The sequence below is a fragment of the Electrophorus electricus genome, chromosome 14, assembly GCF_041902795.1.
Source record: "Electrophorus electricus isolate QZ-2024a chromosome 14, ASM4190279v1, whole genome shotgun sequence".
NCBI classification, from domain to species: domain Eukaryota; kingdom Metazoa; phylum Chordata; class Actinopteri; order Gymnotiformes; family Gymnotidae; genus Electrophorus; species Electrophorus electricus.
The window spans coordinates 18,320,863-18,346,293 of NC_137510.1; the positions used below are offsets into that span (position 1 = coordinate 18,320,863).

The window sequence follows — 25,431 nt, forward strand, 5'->3', positions numbered from 1 at the left end:
GCCTCCCGACAGACAGAGCGTATAGTTTTCCATTTTCACAGAGGCCATCACGGTCACCAGGGCAAAGAGAGCGAAAGACTATAGTCCTGCGAACCCTCCAGACCAAAGCCGGCCACGCATGTCTTCCTGAAAGCGGAGCTCCTTTGTCAAGAGCTTCAGGGAGCGGGGGAGTGCCGAGGCCCAGCTAGCATTCCAGCTGAATCCCCCCACCCCAGCCAGAGCACTTCCTACAAAGCAGTAAAGTAGACACACAAAAAAATCACATTTGCCAAGGAGGCATGGGAAGAGACAGAGACAGAAAGGGGAGTTTGAGATCTGTGAGAACAATGAGCGAAGTAAAAGGAAGTCTGGGAATTAGTAAAACTGATGCCTCTCATAAAATCACTGCCAGAGGTTTTTTTAGTGGGGGGTGGGGAGATCAGATCCTGGGCTTGGCCTTATCTAAATATCCAGAAGGTATCTTACATCAACAAAAGATCCAGAGCTTTCTGTGAGAAAGGACAGAGAATAGGTTTGTGCTCAAATATTGAGAAGAGTACCTTTATGTGATCCCACTCCTTGATTTTCTCCTGTCTTATGTACTCTTTATTTATCTCCTCCTACATAAAGAGAAACAGGATAATTGAAAGCAGACTGCAGTAGACAAGGCCAAAAGCAGCACAGCTTGTGCTCATTTTCCCCAGTTTGTTAATTGAGTACAGAGCGAGTGAGTTCACATGCTGAGGGTTCTATGGGTCGGCACACCGACTACACGGCGGGGGCTGTCTTTCTACCTGAAGCCTGTCACTCTACCTCACCTGACTGAGCTTTCCATGTGAGGGCTGTGCTGCTTGTAGCAGCAGAGAGATAGTCACTGAATTCAGCTCTGTGTAAGACCAAGACATGAGGAAACAAAGTATAACTGAGCATATCTACCATTTAAACAGTTACATAGACACTCACTTTGTCTGAGGTGCATCATAATCGATTACCTATTTGCACCACTGATTTCATGAACCAAAGCACATAACAAAGGACAACACTAGCAGCGTAATGCCAGTAAAGCATTTCGGTCAGCTGGGTGGACAGCAGTTGATCCCATCACACCTGATTTACAGTAGCATCTTCTGCATGGCTAGCCATCCTCCGTCAATTTTGCTTTTAGGGACATGCCTGAGTTTAAATGCTGCCTACAGGCACCCTGTAGTGAGCTGTGGCTCCCCTTACAGGGCCCTAGCTGTGGCTGTACAACTCACCTTGAAGGGCTTGGGGCAGGATGATTCCTGTCTGCAGCACTGTTGCTGTGACAGAGATGCAGGGGGAGCGCTGGTTCTGCAGAATTCACAGCTCTCTGAATGACTCCAGGAGGCCACGCCTCCTCACCACCACGGACCACATCCCCCCACCCTACAAATCACACACACACACACACACACACACACGTGCGGCCATCTCAGCAACACAAACCCCAACCGGTCCTAAATTAATCTAGCACCAGATACATTGTCATTTCTGGGCTAGTCTGAACCTTGGCACTTATAAATGAAAAAATGCCTCTTCATATCTCTTCAAAGTTATTGTTTTTTTAACTCCACATGACAGCTTCAACACCGTTGGATCAAACAGAGCTTGGGCTTATGTGAAGACAGAGGTTTTTTTTTTCTACTAACACCTTTTTTTGCAGGGGGATTTGCAGGGAACTGACATCCTGGAGGATGGTGCACTCGCCCTCTCGAATGTAGGCCACAAAGTGACACACTCTTCCTTCCCTCACCAGCATTGTGCAGACACAACAAACAGACTTTTACAAATGAAAAGAAATAGCAAAACTCCATCAACCCCACTTTCCTATTTTTTGTCAAGTGTTTAGCACTATGCATGAACATAGGGACATAAGTACATTGAACAAATGCAATGGTTTTTTTGTTTGGGCAGGGAAAAATGTAGGTACTTCTTCTAATACTGTCAACATGCATGTCTGTGAGCGTGCATAGTTTTATGCCAATTGATACATCAAGTACCACAAATGAGTAGTATAACCTCATTCACCACTGGTGTAATGAATAAATCTCAGTGAACAATAACATGCAAAGCAAGTGGTCCAAGAGCAGGAGGGTAGGAAGTGATCCACTGGAAATGACAGAAGTAATCTATGTTTTGGCAGAAGCCCCAAGAGCAGCAGATTATTTCTTCATGTGACAAACCAGAGGTTGGTTTGTAGAGGTGAGCATTACATTGATTTACAGTGAGCCCTTAATGGTGGGGGAAAACACAGTATATCAGTCCTGGCAGGTGTTTTTAAATCCCATCTCTGTGAAGCAGAGCACCAGACAAACCGCACCCATTTGTCTGTTGGGTAACAGCAGCCTGGGCTTCTGGAATAGACCCAAATGCCAAGAGAGGAGCTGGCAAAATTATGCCCATGCACAGAGTGCAGTCTTACCACTCAGTGCCCCCTAACCCCCACCTAATGCATTACTAGTGAAGATCACACTTGCTCCATATCTCTTCTACAGCTATCAAAAAACTAATGTCTGGATAACTAGGGAAATTACAGTGCTCTCCAGTAGATGTGCGTAATCTCCTCACATGGCCAGACTAACCACATTAGGTCAGAAGCTATTTTTCTCCACTGGGACAAGTGCACATGTGCTGCTTGGACGAATCATGTAACAGAATCACTGACCCAAGTCGCAATGAAATAAGCTGTCTGCAGCAATGCATTTAAGTCGACACAGCAAATCGGTATTCCCTTGTTACTGCCATGCCCTCAGCTTTACAAGGCACTTACCAGGTCTCTGATTGACCTTGTGTGCTTAAGCCTGTAGGCTAAGCGTGGGCTAAAGACCTGTTCTTCACATGCTTGTTTTGGCTGGTGTGTTTGTGCACGGAGGCGCTTTTCACTGTGTGTGTGGGCAGCAGGCTGGTCAGTGTGCAGCGGGCCTGAAGGACGCCTCAGCCATATAAGTGGGGAATTAGCCAGTCTAATAGTCTCATAACAAGCACCCATTACCATATGAGCTCCTCATTTCCTCTAATGAGGACTCTGAAATAATAATCACTGCCTGATATATGGCCACATTTGGGTCTGAAGCACAGGAGAATAGAGGTGGAAGAGGCAATTTGACAGCTGGGAATGGTCACATGATACAAAGCAAAACAAAAAAAAAATTCTGGAAAGTCTGGATGAGAAGAGAACAGAAGAGAACAGAAGAGAAGAGATCTGCTAAGTTTCTCTTTAGATACTGTTTTATAAAAGGTCCACGTATTCAATTAGATACAAGAGGGTAGATGCCTTTCAAACTAATTGTCTCGATAAATATCTAAGAACATATAGTTTTATTCACAGTCCAAAAAAAAGTGTGCAAGTAAGCCATTGGACATAAATCTGACACTTTAGTGGATGGAAAATATCACAATATGAATTCGATTCATGAGCAGTGACTTTTAGATGCTTCTCTGTAACTGGCGTCCTGGTATAAGAGAAGCTACCGAGGGCAGGAGGAGGAGGAAAGTGGCAGGGGATTGTGGCTCTGGGCCTGGAGGCACTGCATTCTCTTCCCAGAGAGATGATGGTCCAGCCCAGATGGATGAAAGCAAGACAGCTGGTGCCTTGAGGAGCCAAGGGAACTCCTGAGGTAAGGCATGCGGACAATCCAGCAGTGTGTAACATATTTACCATGCAGAAGAGCGCATTAGAATAACCGATCAGAACTTCATGTACACTCACGCCCCTCTGGAGAAGCTCTGATGGAGATCCATCTGAGAGGCTGGGTGAAGGCATAGCCCACGCTCCAGCTCTCTCATCTGAAAGGACGAGGATGAAGTGAGAGAGTGAAAGAGAGAGGAAGAGGGAGAGAGGGAGGGAAAAAGATAGGCAGAGAATGAGAGAGAAAGTGAGTGAGTGAGAGAGAGAGAGAGAGAGAGAGAGAGAGAGAGAGAGAGAGAGAGAAAGAGAGAGAGAGAGATGAGGAGCACTGTTCTGCCGGTAGTGGAGAGCCATGTTGCTCCAGGCAATGACCACACAGTCAGTCCATCATCAGCCACTAACTGAGTTAACATTCATTGCCTGACCTTTCTTTACAATGATTCATCTCTTTCTTAGACACACACACATACACACACACACAAACAAAAACACACACACATGCACACAAACACACACATGCATGTACACACGCACGCACACAGAGGCACATACACACGCACACACACACACACACACACACACACACACACACACACTCAGACAAACACACAGACGGACACACACATACACACACACACACACACACACACACACACTCCTCTCCACCTCTCCACTCACACTCAACCCAGCCCCGAAACACAACTGAAGCAGAAGACACAGGCACACAAAAGAGTACCCTGAAGAGATTGGAGGGGAAGTCACAGAAGAGCAGTCTGACTATAAACATGCTATACAATACAGACAAGTCATCACAGTGAAAAACATGAACTATCACCACACTTTACACTTTCACAGTTTATGCTTAATCAGCAAATGGTGGTAGTCCTAATTGACAAGTAAACTGATATTCTACATACCAAAAGAGTGTAAAACAAGGTATTACTAGTAGCTAAGATATGATACACACTTTTATGTGAAATATAAAACTACCAAAGAGATAAATAGGCATTAAACCCTGAGATGCAATCAATGACATGTCAGTCTGCAGTGTGGCTTTCACATATAACTGGTTAAATCAGCAGTGCCATCATCCGTCATAGAACCCCCACCCCCCAACCCTGGCTCTCTCTTGCCCTCCCCTCTCCTTCTGACCTGATAAGACAAGCTGCAACCTTAGGCTGCTGACAGAGGTGGAGCACAGAAAGTATGTTTCTGCCACAGAACTTGTTCCAGATGGGCCATGCCTCCTCCATCACAAATCATCCAGAGTCTTAGTTCTCTCGCCTGGCAATCAAGTGTCAGGTGCAGACCATGATAAGACCCAATCAATCCCACTTTTCCATTCTCCATCACCTGTCCTGCAAAGCTTTCCCTCTAATCATATCACCCTTCAGAGCTCTCTGATTCTCTCTTTCTTTCTTTCTCACTCCCTTGTCCATCTCTGTCTCTAGTTCTCTGTGCTAAAAACTACAGCATTACGATTACAGCCTATCTGTCTCCTGAGCAAAGCTCATCCTCATTTTGGATACACAGTCTGCTTTGATACATAAACCGTTGCTTCGTTCAGCAAGGATGAAAAAAAAAAGACAAGCAACGCAATGATAGAAAATTCCAATTTTAGTTAGAATTTACTGAAAGAAAAAACTCTTGTCAGTTAAATGGAGGTCATATACAGTATCTGTCCTCAAGCCTTCATCAAAAAGAATGAGAATGCGTGCAGTGACTGGAACAGCCCTCTGGATCAGTACCATGACAGCAGGTGTCAGAGCTGAGCTTTGGGAAGAAACACCAAAGAGGCAGAGCATGAGCCCTGTGGCCAGGAGATGACAACATAGGAGACTATGAAATAAAGAGTTTAACCATGGCACCTTAATTCTGTCTCCCAACTGCATGGAGCCATGCCACAAACTTGTCTGTCACCCCCTGACAAAGAGGGTGGAGGGGAAGGAGGGAAGAGAGGAGTGGGAGCACCACTATGGAGCTCATTTGCAGTATTCCCCCTCCCTTTTATTTTTCTGTAAAGTGGCCGGAATGAATGGCTGTAGTGCAGTTACAGCACTGCAGACAGTACAGTTTAGTGAACATCTGGATCTCACACACACACACACACACACACACATACACGCACACACGCACACACAAACATTCACGCCTGAGTTTTAATCTTCTCCAGTGAAGCTGAAAAGAGCGGCCTGTCAGTAATGAATTGCATTTGAGCTCAGTCATGGATTAGCTCTTCTGTTGGTGCGTGATCATATTGCAGTTCTCATCACAGATAACTCTTTCATTTAAAGTCAAGCTGGGTATTAAACACGGAAAGCGATTAATAATTATGGCAATTATCAACACTCATCGCAAACTAACATGTAAATGAATTAAAGGAATTAAGATGTCATAGGCTGACATCTATACATCATAGAAGAACAGCTCACCTTGACTGGCGGGGAAAGTCTTTAGCTGGATCAGTTTGGCCAGATGCTCAATAGAAAGCTTGTGCCACTCATGGTAGAACTAGCAACCCTGGATCAAAGACTTCTATACAGCATAATTTTGGGCCAAAATCTCCTATGAAAACAGGAAAAATATGCTAATTTACCTGTCTCACAATGCCAGGTTTGAAGCTTAAGGAAAAATTATTTCATAAAAACAATTTGATTATCATTTGAATTAATAAATAATAACTTGAAAAAATGGATTCTGGTGTTCATGTTAATGAAAAGATTAAATATATATCACTTGTATCATTTAATGCTTGAAATGTTCCTATACCTTCTTCAGCTTGGTATATCCAGAGTTGGAGATCTTTAAGATTCCACAGGCCTCCAGTGTAACAGTGTATGGTGTGGCAATGCCATCATCTTCAACAAGATGCTTCAAAACAGCCAAAGGAACCTTCAACACCAACCCACATTACCAAAGAATACAGGATACTGCTGAACTGCCTGCTAAATTAAACACACATGGAACTACAACACTGGTAGGATTTTATTAGAAAATTGGCATGCAAGTAATTCAAGCTCTCACTGTGGGAATTTCCTGGTTTTCTTTGGAGGCTTCATGGCTTCACTGAGCCCAGTATCAGGTAGAACCCATTGTGTCCAAAAACTGTCAAGGAACAGGAATACAGTGAAAATATTTGAGAAGAAATGTGCCAAAAAGAAAAATAAGTATGCCAAAATGATTTAAAATTTCCAGTTATGCTTTGTTGGAAATGAAAGTGGTAGCTGAACTAATGGCCATCCTGCGAGCTCATGAGCAGAGCTGTCTGGCCTGCCTTGCACTGCCCCTCAGGTTCACCCCTCAAAAAGAACCCATAGCCCAACACTGTAAAGGAAAGCTTCTTATCTATATCTAATTCATGCTTTTTATGGTTGAGTACTGGATTGTCAAACACATCATGATCTATGGTCAGAGAGTTAAAAAGACTCTGAGCTCCTCTAATCCCAAATAGGAAGGAGAGGGAATGTGTGATTCTGTAAGGCATATTCTACCTTTGAGTAGGAAGGTGAAAATATCATCTACCACCTCGGGGTTTCATGTACTGCTGTTGCACCAATTTCCGCTTTAAAGGGAGCTATGCTAGCCTGAGGGACTTCCATAGCACTGATATTACTATTAGTAATGATCTCAGAGAAGACAACACATATGCTTACCCCAAATGCCAATGTGTAGTGTACTATTCACTGGTTTACCAAACCAATAACACGCCATAGGTCAACATAGTTTTCATAAATCTGTGAAAATCACAGCTCAATGCAGTGTTAGTAAAAACTGTTAAAAACACAGTACAGTGTCAGTAAAAAGTACAGAAAATGTTTTCTATATGACTATACCTTCTTACACACATACACACACACACACACACACACACACACACACACACACAGACATACAAACACAAACAAACTGGAGTTACTCTTTCCAAAAGACTACTTCTACTGGAATTTATCAAAGTTTAGCAAAGGGGAAGGTCTAGAATAATTACAGGCTAACACACACAAAACCAGCTGAAGGGGACAGATGCTCTCTAAAATCAAACTGTCCTGAAAAATATTACAATCTCAGTCACGCACTACAGATATGTTCATGCAAACCTCTGCTGCAAAGCAGCTAAATAAAAGCAATAAACTGCCCTCTTTGTGATTCACAATTATCAAGCACCTAAAACCTCAAAGCCATAAGCAAATGTGACTTTCAATGGCATGTCTGCTTGGGCATCATACAACTGAACAAATATGCCTCTGGACTGCAGAAGGCACTCCTTACTGAGCATCTGGTCTAAACAAATCAATAAAGCATTTGCCACCTCTGAAATACCATCCACTTACAAAAGACTCACTAACTGCATGAAAAAAAAGGCTTAATACTTTCTTTAAAATCTCTTTCTTTTATGTTTTTGATCAATTATCCTTGGCAGGCATGTATGTCAAAATGTGTGTTTCAAAAAAAACATAGCCATGCACCACACTGACTTGAACAAATTGGAGCATGTTATCCAGACGTTGCCTGGTTCAGGGCCAAATGCATGTTCCCATCTGTAGGAAATCCTACTCTTCTGTCTGGCCCCTTCAAAGGCAGGACCTGTTAAATCCTTCAAATGGCTCACCAACATTCAGGGGCCATAAAGGAGGAGAAGAAAGTGGTAAACTGAGTGTAAGTATGCTCAGGAATCACATGAAAAGCTAAATTAGAGGTGACTCTCTATGACATTACATGAGACTGATTGGCACTGCACTGACAGTTTGCATGGATATGCCTGATGGCTTCATAACTCCATCTGATAAATTTGGATAAGGCTTTTCCCTAAGGTTCTGTTTGATGAGCTGTCTGTTTCTTTGTTAGTTTTTGTCCTCTCTCTCTCTCTCATTCATATATATATATATATATATATATATATATATATATATATATATATATATATATATATATATATATATTTGTCTCTGTGTGGAAGCCTGATTCAGGCCACTGAGACATTATAGAAAGGCAGTAGGCAGACAGGCATTCCAGAAGAACTGAGGGACATGAGGTGCCGAGATTTAAGCATCCGGCTGATGGTGCAACTCCAGCTCAATAGTATAATCTCAAAGCCAAAGAATTCTCAGCAGGGATGCACACTTCACCACATACAGATGCTCTTCTCATTCAGAAGCCTCTCTCAATCTGCCCAAATCAGCATGTAGACAAAGATGAGCCAAACAGTTCTGTGCCACTGGGCAGACAGTGAGTAATAAATGATAGACAGTTAATAGTTACAAGAAAAAGAAAAGCAATGTTCACTAGGAGTAGAGGCAGGAGATATCTATTTGAAGATATTACTACAAACGTTTGTGTGCATGTGAGCGTGTTTGTGCATGTGTGTGCATGCATGAATGCATTTGTGTGTGTGTGTATGTGTGTGTGTGTGTGTGTGTGTGTGTGTGTGTGTGTGTGTGTGTGTGTGTGTGTGTGTGTGTGTGTGTGTGTTCACGAGTGCTTGTGTGCAAGCTTGGGGGGGGTGCAGAGATTTTAAAGTACATGCAGCTACAGTAAAGGACATTTGTAATAGGTGTGAGATCTGGAAGGACTGCCTGGCTGGCTTTATACAGGGCCATTTGAGGAAATCAACTTAGCGCAGCCCTGCTGCACTTTGGCAAACCATCATTTATGCTAATAATCCCCCCTCACATGCCACTGCTCACCAGCTTTTTGTAAAAAACCTCAGAAAGTCTGTATATGTTGTGCATAGGTGTTTGTATGAATATGTGTAAGTGTGTTCGTGTTTGTGTGTGTATGTGGACTCACTGAACTGGCTGCGTTCCCAAGTCTTGACAATGGTGATAGAGCAGACCTGCTGTAGCTCCTGTTTGGACAGCTGGGTAGTGAGGCAGGGGAACATCTTCAACACTTTGTGAATGGCATGCAGATCTTGCTGAGATCTCCCTATAGGACTGCAAGGCAACCACAAACATAGAGTTCATTCTGAGGAGATACCTTAAGCACTACTGATCGACTTAAACATTCTGCAGGCCAAACATTCAAAACTATTTCACCCCTGTTAGAGGAACGCAGAGCATGCAAAGTAATTTCTCCAAGCAGAACAACAACAAAATTCCACAATTTTAATTCCCAGTTCTATTGTCTCCGTTTCACACAGTAAAGCTCCTCACCGTGTGGCCGGAAAATAGCCACATGGAATGTTTTAATCACAAAGGGCTCAGTCTATCACAAAGGGCTCAGTCTCAGTTCATATAATGAGCAGCCTTGTTTTAGAGTGGATAGACATCTCCCCCTCACTCCCCCAAGACCCAGGGAGGGTGGAGAGATGACAGAATGGGCCCATGAGAGTTTACCTACAGTGGACAGTCAAGGAATTGTTCCAGTTTATGATGGTAATTAGGATGCAGATGTGTGTGTGTGTGTGTGTGTGTGTGTGTGTGTGTGTGTGTGTGTGTGTGTGTGTGTGTGTGTGTGTGTGTGTGTGTGTGTGTGTGTGTGTGTGTGAGCTGGGTGAAGGTCAAAGCCATCAATCACACCCCATGTGCATTTGCATGTGCTTCAGTGTGTAGATCCATGTCAGTCTCAAACAAGGTGATGCACAGTAAGTGAGAAATTACTTTAGTCCAGGGACTAAGCATGTTGGGGTCTGAGAAATGTGTTATTATGTGTAAAGGTATATTCTGTATAAATATAACATTTTATTACTTTTGGTAGTATTAATAGTACTAAAACATTATTGTTGTTGCCGTTGATAACTATTTGATTATAAGCTACTAAATTGTGAATTACTTCATATCCTATTTGTTATAAGGCAAAAGAGAGGCCATTTTAGAAGCACTGCAACAACTAAAGCACAAAACTATTTCAGTTTACAATAAGTAAGATCTCATTTCTATACTTAGATAAAGTATGAACAAGGCATTACAATTTTCTTTACCTTATTTTTTATATGAAATGCACACACACACACACACACACACAAACACACATATATGAGATTATTAATATACTTTCTAAATATATATTCAATTCAAAAACTGATCTAAAAAATGTCATAAGGGCATTGTTCATTTAGAGGAGTGCCAAGTGAATTGTAGGCTACTAAACAACACGTTGCCCTTCATTTTAGGGTTTCCAAACATGTGAGCACAACCCTCCCCCTGTATGAGACATTATGCAGGATGATAATGGGATGCTGAATCTCCACTCCATGTCATTTCAGGAGTAGCACCATCATGGCTCTAGAGGAGGATGCCATTATTACGCTATTAGCAGCATTATCTGTCATCACTATAAGGACAAGCCATGCATGCTAATACCAACTCACAGGTTGAGACACTGCCACACTGTATTCCCCTCATAGGGAGTGATGGAAGTATGCATGGAGCAGGTGTTTGTGTTCCTCCTCTCTGGCTCATGATAGAATTGTTAGTGTGCATCTTATACAGAACTCACAATTTGGTTTTATTTGGTCGATCAAGCCCTGTGTCCTGGCATTATATTGTACTGGCTTGACGTTTTGGAAAAGTTGTGTAGTGTTCAGGATACAGATTCCACAGGTATTCTACTATAGCTGGATAAATCACTGTGCCATAACATCAAATTGGCCCCTGTGATGGCAGTAAATATAATTCCTGTGTCACCCGTGTTTCCCTCCAGCTCCCTCTAAGAGAGTGTCAAAGTGCTGTGTCTCATTAGCTTCCATTCTGGTTAAAATGGTAGGTTCCTGTTCAGTTCAAATTTATGTAGGCATTACAGAGCAAAATATCTTACTAAGTTTGTTCACTCCTTTCTCACTTTTCTCTCTCAGCCAGGTTGAGTTCCTTCTGGCTATAAATACAGATAATAACCAGTTGTCAGGTTGAGATGTACAGTTAACTGTTTGGACCAGACTGACTGACTGCTGGCTTTGTTCTAAGTAACATAAATCCACAAATGTTTCTGAGCATTGAGGAAAACTACATTACTGTTAAAACTACATTAGGTGTTGGGCCAGGTGCCTACCTTCAGGTGAAGTATTTTTCTCAGTGGGTTTTCTCTCTCTCTCTCTCTCGCTCTCGATCTCTCCAACAGGTCCATGTGTTTAATATTCATGACTGTAAGATAGTTGCTGTAAACTGCTGTTCCAGCTGAAGGAAACATATAGTCTATGAAACTTACTATTCAGCTGACACAGGCTTTCTGACAGTCTCACAGATTACTCATTTAAAAAAAACTTAGGGTAAATTTATTTTATATATTATCTAAAGGTGAGATTCAAAATTAATAAACTGCAAAATATTAGCAATGTTGATCCATAAACATAGTTGACACTTTTCCCACAGGCCTCCAGCTCATTGATTTTAAGACTTACATTTAGCATTTCTTTACAGCAGCATTCAAGGGGACAGAGAGAGAGAAATAGAGGAGAGCTGTTCAAGCAGACCAGACAGCAATAGTATTAGTGGCCACAATGGTTGGAAAGTTGAAAGTCTTATCTCATGAAAGGAGATGAAAGGAGATGCAGTAGCCTGAGGTGCCCTGTTCAGTGGCTCTGTGACTCCAGTCTCCAATCCCAAGAGCCCTGCTACTACTAATCCACCACCCTCTCAATATGTTTCTCTCTTACCTTCACACCCTACTCTCATTCCCTCCCTCCCTCATTTATATACTCTCACTGTATTTCCTTCTTGTTGTGTTTTAAATGATTCCTCAGTACCTCTCTCTGTCCCTCACTGGTTCCATACAGTGATCTGTCTGACAGGTTCTAAACCCAAATAAAAATGTATTGTTTTTTTCTGACAAAAAGAAAGGTATATAAATAGAATATAAATAGAAAACTTTACCAAAATCCCCTCTGCCCTTTTGATTTCCCCTTGTGTAAGCCAGGGTTACAGACCATGCTCTTCTCCCAGCTGTTAGCTTTGCCAGGAATGCTATTGTGCCCCTATCAGACAGGTTCCAATGGTCAGGCACTTTTAAAACTCCCATGTCAGATCTAGCGGTCAGCAATTGGTTTCATTTCACAAATAACTGTAATTGGCCTTATCTACAGGCCAGTGTGGCCCTACAATGCTATTTTATCGTACATAAAATACTTTGCCAAAGGTTATCTCCAGGGACATATGGAAGAAAAACTGACACTAAACCAGTGACATAAATCACGAGAAGAGACCTGAAGTGATAAGGCCTAGCTCCCTTAAACTTAAAAAGACCAAACACTTTTAGGGATAAGGCAAGAGAGGTAACCTAATTCAAATTGTTATTATAACAACATGGAAATCTTGGAAATCTTGGCTAATAGATCAGTCTTCAAGTTCAAGTCATAGTACTAAGAGCCTCAAGTCTTTTTTTTCTGCAGCTGCACATTTTTAAATGAGAAATAAAAATAGTTGGATAAAATTGAGATCCATGTCTGAAATTGAAACTTCTTAAAATATTTTATCTTGTACCAGCAACATGTATACAGAAACTGTTTTATCCAAACATTAGATTACTTCTATAGTAATCCAGGCCTTTGTCACAGATGTCCAGTCCCTCAATACCAGCAATGGGGTGTAGAGAGACTATGGGCTGTGAAGAATATGATCTGGTATTTTCTGATATTTTCTGTAGGAAAGGAAATGAGTGGAAGCTAACACTGCAGAGCAGATAAATGTCCAATTGTATCCTCAGAAGACCTTCTAACTACAGAATTACAATCTTAGTCTTTTTACAATACTCACAGACAGTCAAAAATATCCTTCCTTTCCTATGCTGGGGGTCAAAAATGACTGAATGGAAAGACCACCCCTACATTTAACTGAACCTTCAAAATCTTCTAGGAAGATAGAGATAGAGGAAAGTGACCAGCCAGCCTATGTTCCCTCCTCTCTTTGCTAGCTCTCTGTAGCCACTAACTTCAAGCCTTTTATGCTTTGTTTTAATAGGAACCTTTAATGGATCCAATCCACTCTTTTCACGTACAGTTCCTCAGTGGTGGAACTAGCTTTCCAACTCGATCCAAACTGCAGAGTCCCTCACATCTTTCAGCAACCTCTTTTCAGCAAGCACCTGAATGTCTGATCGCTCGAAGAGCTCAAGAACTCAGCTCTTCTCTTCATGTGTCATGTCGGCCGAACCCCAAGCACATTACAACGCCCAACATGTTGTTCGTCACACAACTAATGACTCAACCAATCATACACATTGCTTCGGGTCCTCATCACCGGAATATTGATATCACCTGTTTTTCTACATTCAACTGTATTTAAACCTGTCTCGAACTTCCCAGTATTGTGAAGTATTGTCATTAGTATCTCGTGTGCACACCGAGTGACCTTTTCTCGATTTCTCTCCTGTGCATTGGTTTTATTTTTTTGCTTTTCTGTCTTCTGATTTTTGCCTATCCCTTTTTGGAATAGTTTGCCTGGTTTATGATTGCTCTCTGGTTTTTTGACTCAGACTGTTTACCTTAATGATTTGGATTACCCCTGTCTTTGCTTTCCTGGTTTTGACCCAGGCTTGTTCACCCATCATGAACTTCGAATACAATAAATCCATCGCTCTACATCCGTGAGCATCTGACCTTGCTTGCCCTGTCATAGAATACTTCGCCACTATGCAGATGGTGGATTCGGTGGCATTAAAAGAGACTATTACCCTCCAAGGACAGCTACTCGGTCAAAACCAACAGGTACTCAAGGGATTTATGCGGTTTATGGACACGATTGACAAACAACAAGCAGAGCAACAGGCACAAATGTCAGAACTCTGACAATGTCTCAGAGAACTTACATCCTGGTTATATACTAAGACTACTTCTCCCCAGCACGACCCACCTCCAGCATCCGTTGCCGCTCCCAGTGGTACTCCTACTGCAGTCCCCATGAGTAAACCCAATAAATTCGATGACTTTCCAGAAAAGTTTTGGGGTTTTTTGTTACAATGCACCCTGTATTTCAATTCCCTCCTTGTTCTAACCAAGCGAAGATTGCATTCCTTACCCCTTGTCTAATGAAAAAAGTGCTAGATTGGGCTACTGCCATCTAGGAGAACATACAGGTGGTTTCTTACGAGGACTTTATTGCTCAGTTTAAAGCCATTTTCAATCACCCACTTGAGGGGAAAGCATGCGGAGAAATGCTTACCAAACTCCACCAAGGCAACCGTTCTATGTCGGACTATACCCACGAGTTCCATACCGTTGCTGCTGGTAGTGGGTGGAACAATGCGGCCCTGCTTCTCACTTTCCGGAACGGTCTGAACACAGAGGTACTGCATGAACTGGCTTGCTGGGATGACGAGTTCAACCTCGATCATCTTATAGCCCTAGCCATCCGTCTTGACTGTTTTCTGCGGGAACAAAGACTGTGTAGAGCCAACAGTACCCGTTTAACTTGTACCACTCCTGTAACAAGAGTATATGCCAGACAAGAGAATACAGCAGAGCCCATGCAATGTGATTCCTCTCGTCTGATCAAGGAGGAGAGGAGACGCTGTTTCCAGGCAGGACTATGACTGTACTGTGAGTCTTCAGGACAAATTATCAGGGAGTGTCATATTAGACCCAACAGGTCTGCTTCCTTGTCCCATAGAGGAGGCATGGACTCCAAACCACTTGCCAACATAGGGATCATACCCGTTAAAAAGATGCTAGTGAAGTAATTTATGATACCTGTCTATGTTAGGGCTCACACTGCGTCCTCTCTGTTTACAGCCATGATTGACTCCAGAGCAGGGGCAATTACATGCCCGCCTGCTAAAGAATTTAAACATCCCCGTAGAGCCCTTACCAAAAACCCTTCACCTAGCCACTCTAGGTGGGTCTTTAGTAGGGTCTGGTTTCATCACTCTATGCACTGCACCAGTCAGACTTACCACCAGCTCACTTCACTCAGAACTCATCTCATTTCTGGTTATAGAAGCCTCATCCTTCCCAGTCATTCTGGGCCTTTCATGGTTGGAACAACACAACCCAAGCATATCATGGTCACAAAGGGAGATCACTCATTGGTCATCTCGATGTCAGAAGGACTGTCTAACGTTATCTACAGTGAACCTATGTTCCACCTCTGTAGAAAGCCCTGCTGACAACCACACCTTTTCTGTTCCTCAAGAGTACCAGGATCTCGCTATGATGTTCAGTAAACAAAGAGCTACCTTGTTACTCCCTCACCGCACATATGATTGCTCCATCAATCTGCTGGAGGGAGCCGTGTTACCTAAAGCCCGCATATATCCTGTCTCCCAAGAGGAGAAAGCCATGGAGATGTACATTGATGAGGCACTAAGTCAAGGCTTTATCAACCTTCCATGTCCCCCCTGACATCTGGCTTCTTTGTAAGGAAGAAGGCCGGAGGGCTACGTCCATGCATCAATTATCGCAACCTCAAACAGATATCCAGAAAATATGTATACCCATTACCGCTTGTCCCTATCACCATAGAACAGCTTAGAGAAGCCAAATACTTCACCAAATTAGACCTCCGTAGTGCATACAACCTGATACGTGTAAAAAAAAGAGACGAGTGGAAAACTGCCTTCAGTACCACCAGGAGTCATTATGGACATAAAGTTATCACTTATGGTCTCAGTGTAGCGCCATCTGTCTTCCAAGCATTTATCAATGACACACTTTGCAAATACATAGGAAAATATGTGATCGTGTACATCGATGACATCCTCATATATTCATGAGATCTGGAATCTCACATATGACATGTCCATGTAATCAGCCAAGGCGGTACCACCATGGCGGATCATAAGATGCAAGCCATTCTCATTTGGCCCACACCCATCACAGTCAAGAAGCTCCAGAGTTTCCTCGGCTTCGCGAACTTCTACCGACACTTCATTAGGAACTTCCCGTCTGACCTTGCTTGCCCTATCACAATGTGCTCCCCCCATTCCTGCTGGGTCTTTTTTCAATGGAGTTTGCACTTTGTTTACACTGTCCTGTCCTTTGTATTATCTAGCACATGTTAGATATTCTAATTCTAGGGTGATTATACAAAATTGTGTATTATATTTTGACTGCGACTGTATATCTTGACTGTAATACAAACTGTATCCTGACTGCTAATTTGCATGCAGAACCTTTATCACTGCCAGCACTAAAGTCCTGCTCTTGATTAATGTTTTGTTTTGTTTTTTGCATCCCCAATATATCTTGCCCAGGAAGCATAGTTTAATAGGGCTTGTACTAATGCTGATTCTGCCGATGGCCATATGTTTGTATTGTATTTTGCCACAGCTGAATGCTTATTTTGGAAAAAAGCATCTGCCAAATGAATAAATGCAAATGTATACGTACATTCATGGCTGCTCCATACTATTGACACATTTTTGCTTTCCTTCTCACTTCATCAGACTTAAACATAATGCTATTTATAAGATACATTAAATGTATAAGCTCTACATTAAATGTTCTCTGCAGCAGGTCCCTGGAACATTTGAAAAGGTTCAGCACAGTATGGATGTCTAACGAGCGGCCAGAGTGCCGAAGGGCGTAGAGCAGGACATGCAGACTCCCTCGACTTTGTGAGACATTTAATAACATTTAATAGGGCACTCACACAGAACAAAACAGTGAATGTAAACACAACTGAACAGTAATATACAGAGTGAACGTCTAACACAGACTCTCTAAACAACGATGATGACTGACTTACATATGCACACTACCTTAACAATGACCAACATCCTGCACAGTTAGACGAGGGTTCATACACATAGACAAGACGAGCTGCAGGTGTGTGCAAGCGTGGCCACAAACACAGATCCTCCCACTGCACGTGGCAGGCCAAACCACGTGACTCGCAGAGGCGAGCATTCCGTGACAGGCTGTGCTCAACACTACGTAATCTGGCAACAAAGTAAACAAATGAAAATACTTTGCAAGCTTTGGTAGCCTGCCCTATCATGATAGAATTCTGATACTCTGGGACAGATCATCATATGAGGTTTTATACTCCAAGGACTTGGCAATGGGTCCAGACTTTCATTCTTCATTCTTCTCATTACAGAATAAGTCACAGTAGTTACAGTAGTTACTGGAGAGTAACAGGATTAATATCATAATAATAATTCAGGAATTTAAGAGGTTAATCAAAACTTCATTTAGCCAAGCATTTGCTTGTGCTCCATGTATATTTTTTAGTGCACCCCCAGATCCCAGTGCAGGAAATAATGGAAACAGGTATATGCGGATGCCCTGTTCAAGAACTGAGCAGCTGCTCAGGTGCCTTGTGGTCCTGCCTTTAGCTGACCTGGCTGTGGCCATGCAATGGCAGTTTAACTGTACGTGGTCTCCTCATTGGAGAGTGCCACTGTGAGCCACGCAGCCAGACGCAAGATGCGTGTTTAGTGCACCAGCCTTTCTTGTTGTTTGTTTGAGAAATGTGGAAAGAGGGGCAGAGAGAGAGAGAGAGAGAGAGAGAGAGAGAGAGAGAGAGAGAGAGAGAGAGAGAGTAATCCTTTTACTCTATGTCCAGCTGTCATGGGGTTGGAGCTCTATTTCAGCAGCTGGTTCTGAGGTTCTGGTGTTCACTGCCAAAAAGTCTTGAGTCTTGACAAAAGGCCCCTCAAAACACAGATTATAACTATTATAACTCAGTTTAAATGAGACTCCAAAGCCAAAGTGAATGTGGGTCATCAAAGCTGAGGACATTTTTTTGGACCCAAGACAAGTGTATGTGCAAATCCAGTTATTCTGCGCAAACAACCAGTGGTAGATTGTATATGATTTTGCTATGCTGGCAAAGTTCAAAACCTTGTGGAAAACACATTTTCCCCCAGCTGATAACCGTTACTTTTCGTAAAGAGTTTGCACTAACATTTGGTTCTATGTAGTCTAAAGGTCCACTGGTTACACCCAGCAAGGAAGTACCATTGGAAACAAACAAGAGTGGAAAAAAGAGCTTCATCAGAATCCTCTTCAGACTTTATAAGGGGTGAAATGGCAGGGCTAGTGGTAGAGTGGTGCCATTTCAGCAACAGCCCTGTGTAAGGGGGGGAACAAGCTCACTTAGCCAGACAGGAATCGGATTTGATCTAAATGAGGCATTATGAGGGGCCCAGTCCTGTGAAAGTCAATGAGTTCATTTGTTCAGCTTGGGGACAATTAGCTGCTCCAGATGTTTGTGTTTTCTGTTCTAGAGGTTGACTGAGGAGACTGAGGAAGAAAATCCAAAACGCTGCAGCCAGCCTCCACCTGTCTTGAGATGGAGTTCGCTTTCTTTCACGAGCTCCGGACCCAACCCTCTTCTGATGGCAGATTTTCCACCACAGCTGTTCTAGGCTTCATAGCCCTCCTTTAATGAAGCTTGGCTCTCTGTCTTCCTCAAGCACAGAGAAAGAAGACTGCACAATGTAGTGGGTCAGTCAGCACACAGACAATTCACAGCTATAGCTACTACTGATGTTGATATTTCCACAAGGTGACCTGCTGCTTTTATTCACGTCTGCTACAGTATAACACAGTAGAAAAAGATTCTCGTGAGTGGATATTTCCATCTTTCAGATGTCCAAAAAATGAAATGTCTTCCTTTCCAGCGGTGAGTGTCTGGTCAAACTCACCTGTCTAACCATGAAAAAGTGATGGATAAGATGCAGATGTGTTCTACTTTACAATGTAAGGTGTGGGAACAAAATCTTTCATCACACATATACAGGCCAAAAGGCTTGTCACAGTACTGAAACATGAAGTAACAAATATTTAATGATGCCATCATAAGACAGCACTGCAGCCCAGAGACTGCAATAGGCCTTTACCAATATACCGAATGAAGAAAACATGAGATATTAATTTTCCTCGTGTTCTTTATAGAAAGCTGTACACACTGCTCCATGAAATAGCTTATTTTTTTAATGCTATTGATTTAAAGTCAACACAATACATATGAATGAGTAAATATCAAAAATGAAAAAAGTGGTGGCTAAACATATCACTGCATCATGTTGAAGTGTAGCCTCAGAACTAGTGCAGCAATCAATTTAGCATCTGCTTTAATGGCTAACTCCCAAAGGCAATATGTCAGTTTAACAAAATTTTGAACTACATCACTGGTCTAGGTACTTTAGCAAGCCAAGTATTTCCCCAGTATTCACACCTCAGATACGGATCCCCAGAGCTTTATAAGTAACCCAGCCCAGAAAAAGTCTGCCAAAGAGTAAACACTATCAAGACTAAACATAACACAGGATATAGACATTATAGATGTAATGCAGGATAATGGAGTCCACCAGAGACAGAGGGTATGATACAAACCAGTTGGTGCAAAGTAAATTCATCAGTGGAAAGGATTAATGAGAAGATGAATGATTAAAGGAAGAGGACTATTGTGGGTATGGCATTATGCCAGCCTTGTATTGCTTCCACAGACACATGTTCGCTCATCTCACATCTGTGGTCACAAATGAATCCATTCAGATGAGCAGAGCATGGAGAGTAGCTGTAGGGCTTCCAGCCCATGCGTATGGAGGAACTTTACCAGTCCAGCAGCCTGGGGGACTGGTGCTCAACCTGTCGCTGTGGTCTGATTTGTTATCGTAGTGCACACATCTATGAGGCAATTCATATAAGCTACCCTAGCCCTACACCTCAGTGGACCACCTAAACAATCACACATGAGCAATTAAACTAAATAAACAAATTCATACTGTCATAAAGATGCAATGGGAACATCTCAACTCTACTAACATACCATGGACCAACCAGGATCTCCCTTAGTGTTTGTTTTTCTGAGTGCATTTTTGAGTTCTAGTCAGCATACACATTTTACTGCACAGAGACAGAGCACAACAGAAGCCACCAGTGTGGCAGGCAGTACTGAATGGGAAAAGTAGGTTAAATAGCTTTTCCATATCCTCTGAGCATCCCAGATAGCTACAATAGGAGAATTGTCAGAAAGGGGAAAGCCACCTAGTATGCAAAGTACTGAGAAGGGACATGGCATGGATTCATACAGAAGAATAAATATACCAGATACAACAAAAACAGAGAAAAGTGCAGACAGAGCAAGCTGCCCATGCCGTCTTCCTTCATAAAACAAGTCGAACGTCTTCTGCTTTGGCTCATGCATCAAGGGCCCTCTCACCATCCCATTACCACGGCTGCCTGGCCAAGGGGATGCAGGGTGGGGTCCAGTGTGCGGGGAAGCCAAACGCTTCCTGCTCCCAACACTGGCACACAGGAAGCTTCTCACAGGAACAGGGCACAAGAGCAGGAAACGTGTGTGTGTGTGTGTGTGTGTGTGTGTGTGTGTGTGTGTGTGTGTGTGTGTGTGTGTGTGTGTGTGTGTGTGTGTGTGTGTGTGTGTGTGTGTGTTTCTGTGCCAGGCAAGCACAGTTGGAACTCACTCCCCTTGGTCCTGGATGGGGAAATCTGGCTTTATGGAGGGAACAGATGTAAAAACATGCAAGGACACACTCACACACACAAACACACACAGAAACACATGGTAAACACACAACAGTGATCCATGGCAATGGATCAAAAGTAAGATCATCATCAGATGACCTATTCAGCAGATGAATAGACTTTAAAGGAAGGCTGGAGAAAGGCAGCAGGGTGCAAGTGACACACACACACACACACACATACAAACAAACAAACACACACAGCCCTCCCTTTATCTTATCACCTATATCATAATGTCACCTACAATAAAACAAACTGGTGATGATCTTCGTCAGTGTGTTTACCCTTTCAGACCAACCCCTGTGGAGGCACCTTTGACATACACACAGAGATTAAGTAAATATAGTTCCATTTCTGCTTAATCTCACAAAGATCCCAGTTAAGTCAGTGCAGTCTTGTTAGCTAATGCTAACCTAATGTCTGCACCTTTGCAGTAATACAGACAACACATCTCAGCAGGGACTTGATTCTCCCTTCCTCTCTCTTTAAAACATAAGGATGAGCCTGTTTCCTTCTTCTCCAGCCCAAATCTCTAACATACTCTGGCACTGATGGTTTGCAGTTGGCATAGAGGTGAAACACACATCTGAATACTGAACTGAAAAAACGAGAAAGAGAAGGAAAAAGGCATGCAGATGCCCCAGGCAAGCAGGCAGATGAATGCAAAGTGGAGATCAGCCCAAAGCCCATCCATACGGGGCGGCAGCCACGCGTTTGGAACCTCTCCGCACAATTCCTCTTCTATGTACGGTCTGGAGACTCTGGCTCACTCTCTGAAGCTAAGATAAGACTTCTGGGTGACAGTTTAAACATCCAGGCTGCCTGAGTGCACTGGACACAGAGCATCGCTGTAGCGGCTTTATGTAGCCATTTGTACCAGATAGGACAGAGGTAGGAAACCCAAAGAAAGCTTTCTTTTTTTTATTGTGTTTGCTGAGATGTTGACTAACTAATTAAATTTTTTAAGTTTAGTACATTTTTGGAAACATTTTTAACACTGCATTACAGGATTCTTTGCTATAAATACATACCATGAAGAAGAATTATTATTTTGGCACTGGCATTTTATTGATTTGTCTGAATACATTACACAGTCTGCTTACTGTAAGACATGTTAGAAGTAACATGGCTGCATGACTTGGTATTCCTCCTACTTTCATCGAAACATAGCAATGGGTTTTAGAAAGCAAAAGACATTAGTGAATTGAATGACGGTGACGCTTATCATGAGATACATAAAACCCCTGCCCTTGGCGCTTTTTATTGTCTTTCGTCATCATGTTAAACATTTGAAACTAATTCTGCACCTCCATGTGGCTAAACAAAAGACTTCCCAGGCTCCTAAGTACATTACTTACACCTAATGTGCCATCAACCTGTTACTCAGAGCAATCAATAGCAGGTAGATGGGCCCACCTCATGAGGCCAGAGCACTGCTGCACACTTCCTTACTGAAAGGAGCCCTGCATGAGGCTGTGTGTAACAACGGGCCTCGTACATGAGCGCAGCAGCCTCTTTGCTCAGACTAATGCTCCCACCTACAGGGCAGTACCCCAGCGGTGACAGATCTCAGCGGACTGCCTCTGATCCTCCTTGGTGCTCCAGTCTGACACAGCCTGGGACACAGAAATAAACAACAAAGCCCACGGGCAGAAGCCCCGGCTGCAACATGGAAGGGAAAAGCTTCAGTGAGAAGCAAAGAATTCTCTCAGGTCAGAGAGGGAAACTCACACAGCCACAACAGAAAAAAACGCAAGGGACACCGAGCACCCTACTGTTCCTGCACAACAGAGCCGTAAGAAACTGCTCGGTCTCTCTCTTACTCCTGTCTCACTTTCTCTCACTCTCTTTCTTTCTCCCTCTCTTTCTTTCTCTATCAATCTCACACTCTTTCTCACTCTTCTTCTACCTCTCTTTCTTGATCTCACTCTCTCTCCCTGCCTCCCTGAGTCACCAGTAATGTAAAACATGTCAAAGAGCAAATGTGTCAGAATGAACCAGGCTAACAATTTGATGTTTGCTAGAGAAATACTCTTGATTCGTTTTCCAAAATATCAGAATAGTGACAACAGATTGTACTAAATAATGAATCCTTAGTAAGTCATATCCCTTTCCCTAAAACTTAGACATTTGCTACAGTAAATAGTACTGTATATGCAGTGAAGGGGCAATTTCTAACAGCAAAAGAAGATGAAGAAGATCTCCTTGAAGATCTCCTCCTGCATTTGATTAGTTCACTCTGACACTGTTTTTAGTAAAAGTGTATGTCTCAATGCGGAATAACGATGAGACTTACTGGGAAATAAATGTTGGTTTCCAGTGAGAATGTTTGTGTAACTACCCATTCAAATGAGAAGAAGAAGAAGAAGAAGAAGAAGAAGAAGAAGAAGAAGAAGAAGAAGAAGAAGAAGAAGAAGAAGAAGGAGAAGCCTGTAGTTTTCAATTTGTTTGCCAGGGAAAACTGGAAGTACAGTAGCAGGATTACAGGAATGCAAATCTTGAAACTTCATGAAAGAGTGTTAGACTGCCCTCAACTGGATGAGTTACTGACTGCAGTTGTCTTACAACTATGTTTTTCTCACCCACATAAAGGAAAGACATGTGAAATATGGGTATGTCATTATAAGTTCAATAAATTAGCATAAAGGTTGATGATTCCTCATATCGCCCTGCCCAAAGGCTTACTACTGACTCAGGGTGGAATAGAACGGTGCCTTACATTTTGAAACAGACAAGGATCTATTCAAATCAACTTCCCATTGCCATGCATGATACTTTATAAGATGCTATGCGATGCACACATCAAAATGCAAGGATTGGAACAAAAGATCCTAGTAATACTCACAACTTCTTGAAAGCTTTGATGGAATGGTTGATGAGCATCTCCCGAGTTTCCATCCCATGAGGCTGCCTGCATCTCATCACAGGAGAAGCAGGGCTCTCTGCAGCCCTCAGCCTCTGTAGGACATGGCTAGAGAGAGGGGACACAGCATGCCAACATACTCCTCCAATTAATACCACTTTACAGAAAGACAGGAAATGCAGAGACATACAAACCCCAAACACATCACAAAGCATCAAATACAACAAAATAACTAAACAGTCCTTGTAAATTGATATTAAAAAAATCTAAAATAACCTTGCCAGATTGCCATATTGTTAGCAACTGTAAAGCTCCTGCTGTCAAAATTACCTTAACTGGAGTTTGTGATATTGTTTTAGTGGTAATTGTTCCACTTGGCATTTAAACCAGCCCATGAATAACTCCTTGGCAAGCACTTCACAAGATGCCCCAGCTCCAACTGCGAGTGAATCCATATTCAAGCCAATTAAAGGTATGACTCATATGGCACTACCCACAAGAACATTCGTTCTTTTCCTCAGGCCTTTCAGGCTGCTTCAGCACTGTAAACATTACTCAGACTATATGAGTGGGATCGTTACAGAGCAGCTTTTGACTGACAGGCAGCGGGCTCTCTGCGTCATGACGCACCAGAGGGAATGGAGCATTGCGGCCCACGCCTTTTGTCTGTGACATCCTGTTTGTGATTTTCTTTTAGATACCCAATTCCAAATAATGCGGACCAGTTCTCAGAACAAAGACACACATCTCCCTTTCAGAATTATTTTTTTTGTTTGTTTTGTTTTGTTTTTGGGAAAACGTCAAATGTTCCGGAAGCCACATGGCACAAATATAGTGTGCTGATGAGTTTTGGCTTTGTCTTGGGTGAAATAATATCAAGCATTTGCAAGTTTTCCACTAATGGGACTTATCTAGTCTAGTCACAGTATTAAGGATGAAATGACTACAGGTGCATTATAACATTGAAGGCTTCATGTAACAGTTAGCCTACATTTATAAATGGCACTCACATGTTGTCCTCTAAGTGCATCGGGATCACAGGCATTATTTTTGGCGGGCCGCAGGAATATTCTCTTATAGGAGTTCAGGAGATGTCAACTTAAACAACAAAACATAAACATTGTGCCATAGCAAAGAAATTCAATATATTTTAATATGTAATTCACGCATGGTGAACTGCTCAAGCTGCTCACCCCCTCCCTCCTGCCCCAAAAAAGTACTTCTCTATAGCCAACTCATAAAGCAGAGCTAGCATGCCAAAGAGCTTTCGTACCCATCCTTCAGGCCGCTGTTTCTGCACAAGGCTCTCAGCTGTGTGTAAATAATGCCGATTATTCTCTGCCCATCTGTGACAAATTGACATATTTAATTTCTTAACATTACTGGATCAAGATCTTTATTCCATTGGGCAATTATCAAACATTTTATAATTGTATATTTACTAAAATAAGAAAGCAGCCTAGCGTGGTCTGAAATACAAAAAGGTCACGACACCAGATGACTAACCCTAACTGTGCTGAATAAGGTACATGTACACTTTCGTACAAATTCGTTTAACATCCCAATCTCTAGATGGGAATT

At 42.5% G+C, this 25,431-nt stretch overlaps 1 protein-coding gene across 1 annotated transcript; it reads right to left on the reverse strand.

The window, feature by feature from the left end:
* Nucleotides 1–1,178: 1,178 nt before the first annotated feature.
* cnbd1 (cyclic nucleotide binding domain containing 1) lies at nucleotides 1,179–25,410 on the reverse strand. Its single transcript, XM_081696450.1, is given in 13 exon segments — nucleotides 1,179–1,386; nucleotides 1,652–1,758; nucleotides 6,061–6,193; nucleotides 6,398–6,494; nucleotides 6,496–6,534; nucleotides 6,654–6,689; nucleotides 6,691–6,733; nucleotides 9,413–9,558; nucleotides 23,833–23,958; nucleotides 24,181–24,328; nucleotides 24,432–24,526; nucleotides 25,124–25,196; nucleotides 25,380–25,410. Coding segments are annotated over 13 exon segments (1,248 nt in total). The 3' UTR covers nucleotides 1,179–1,212.
* Nucleotides 25,411–25,431: the final 21 nt, after the last annotated feature.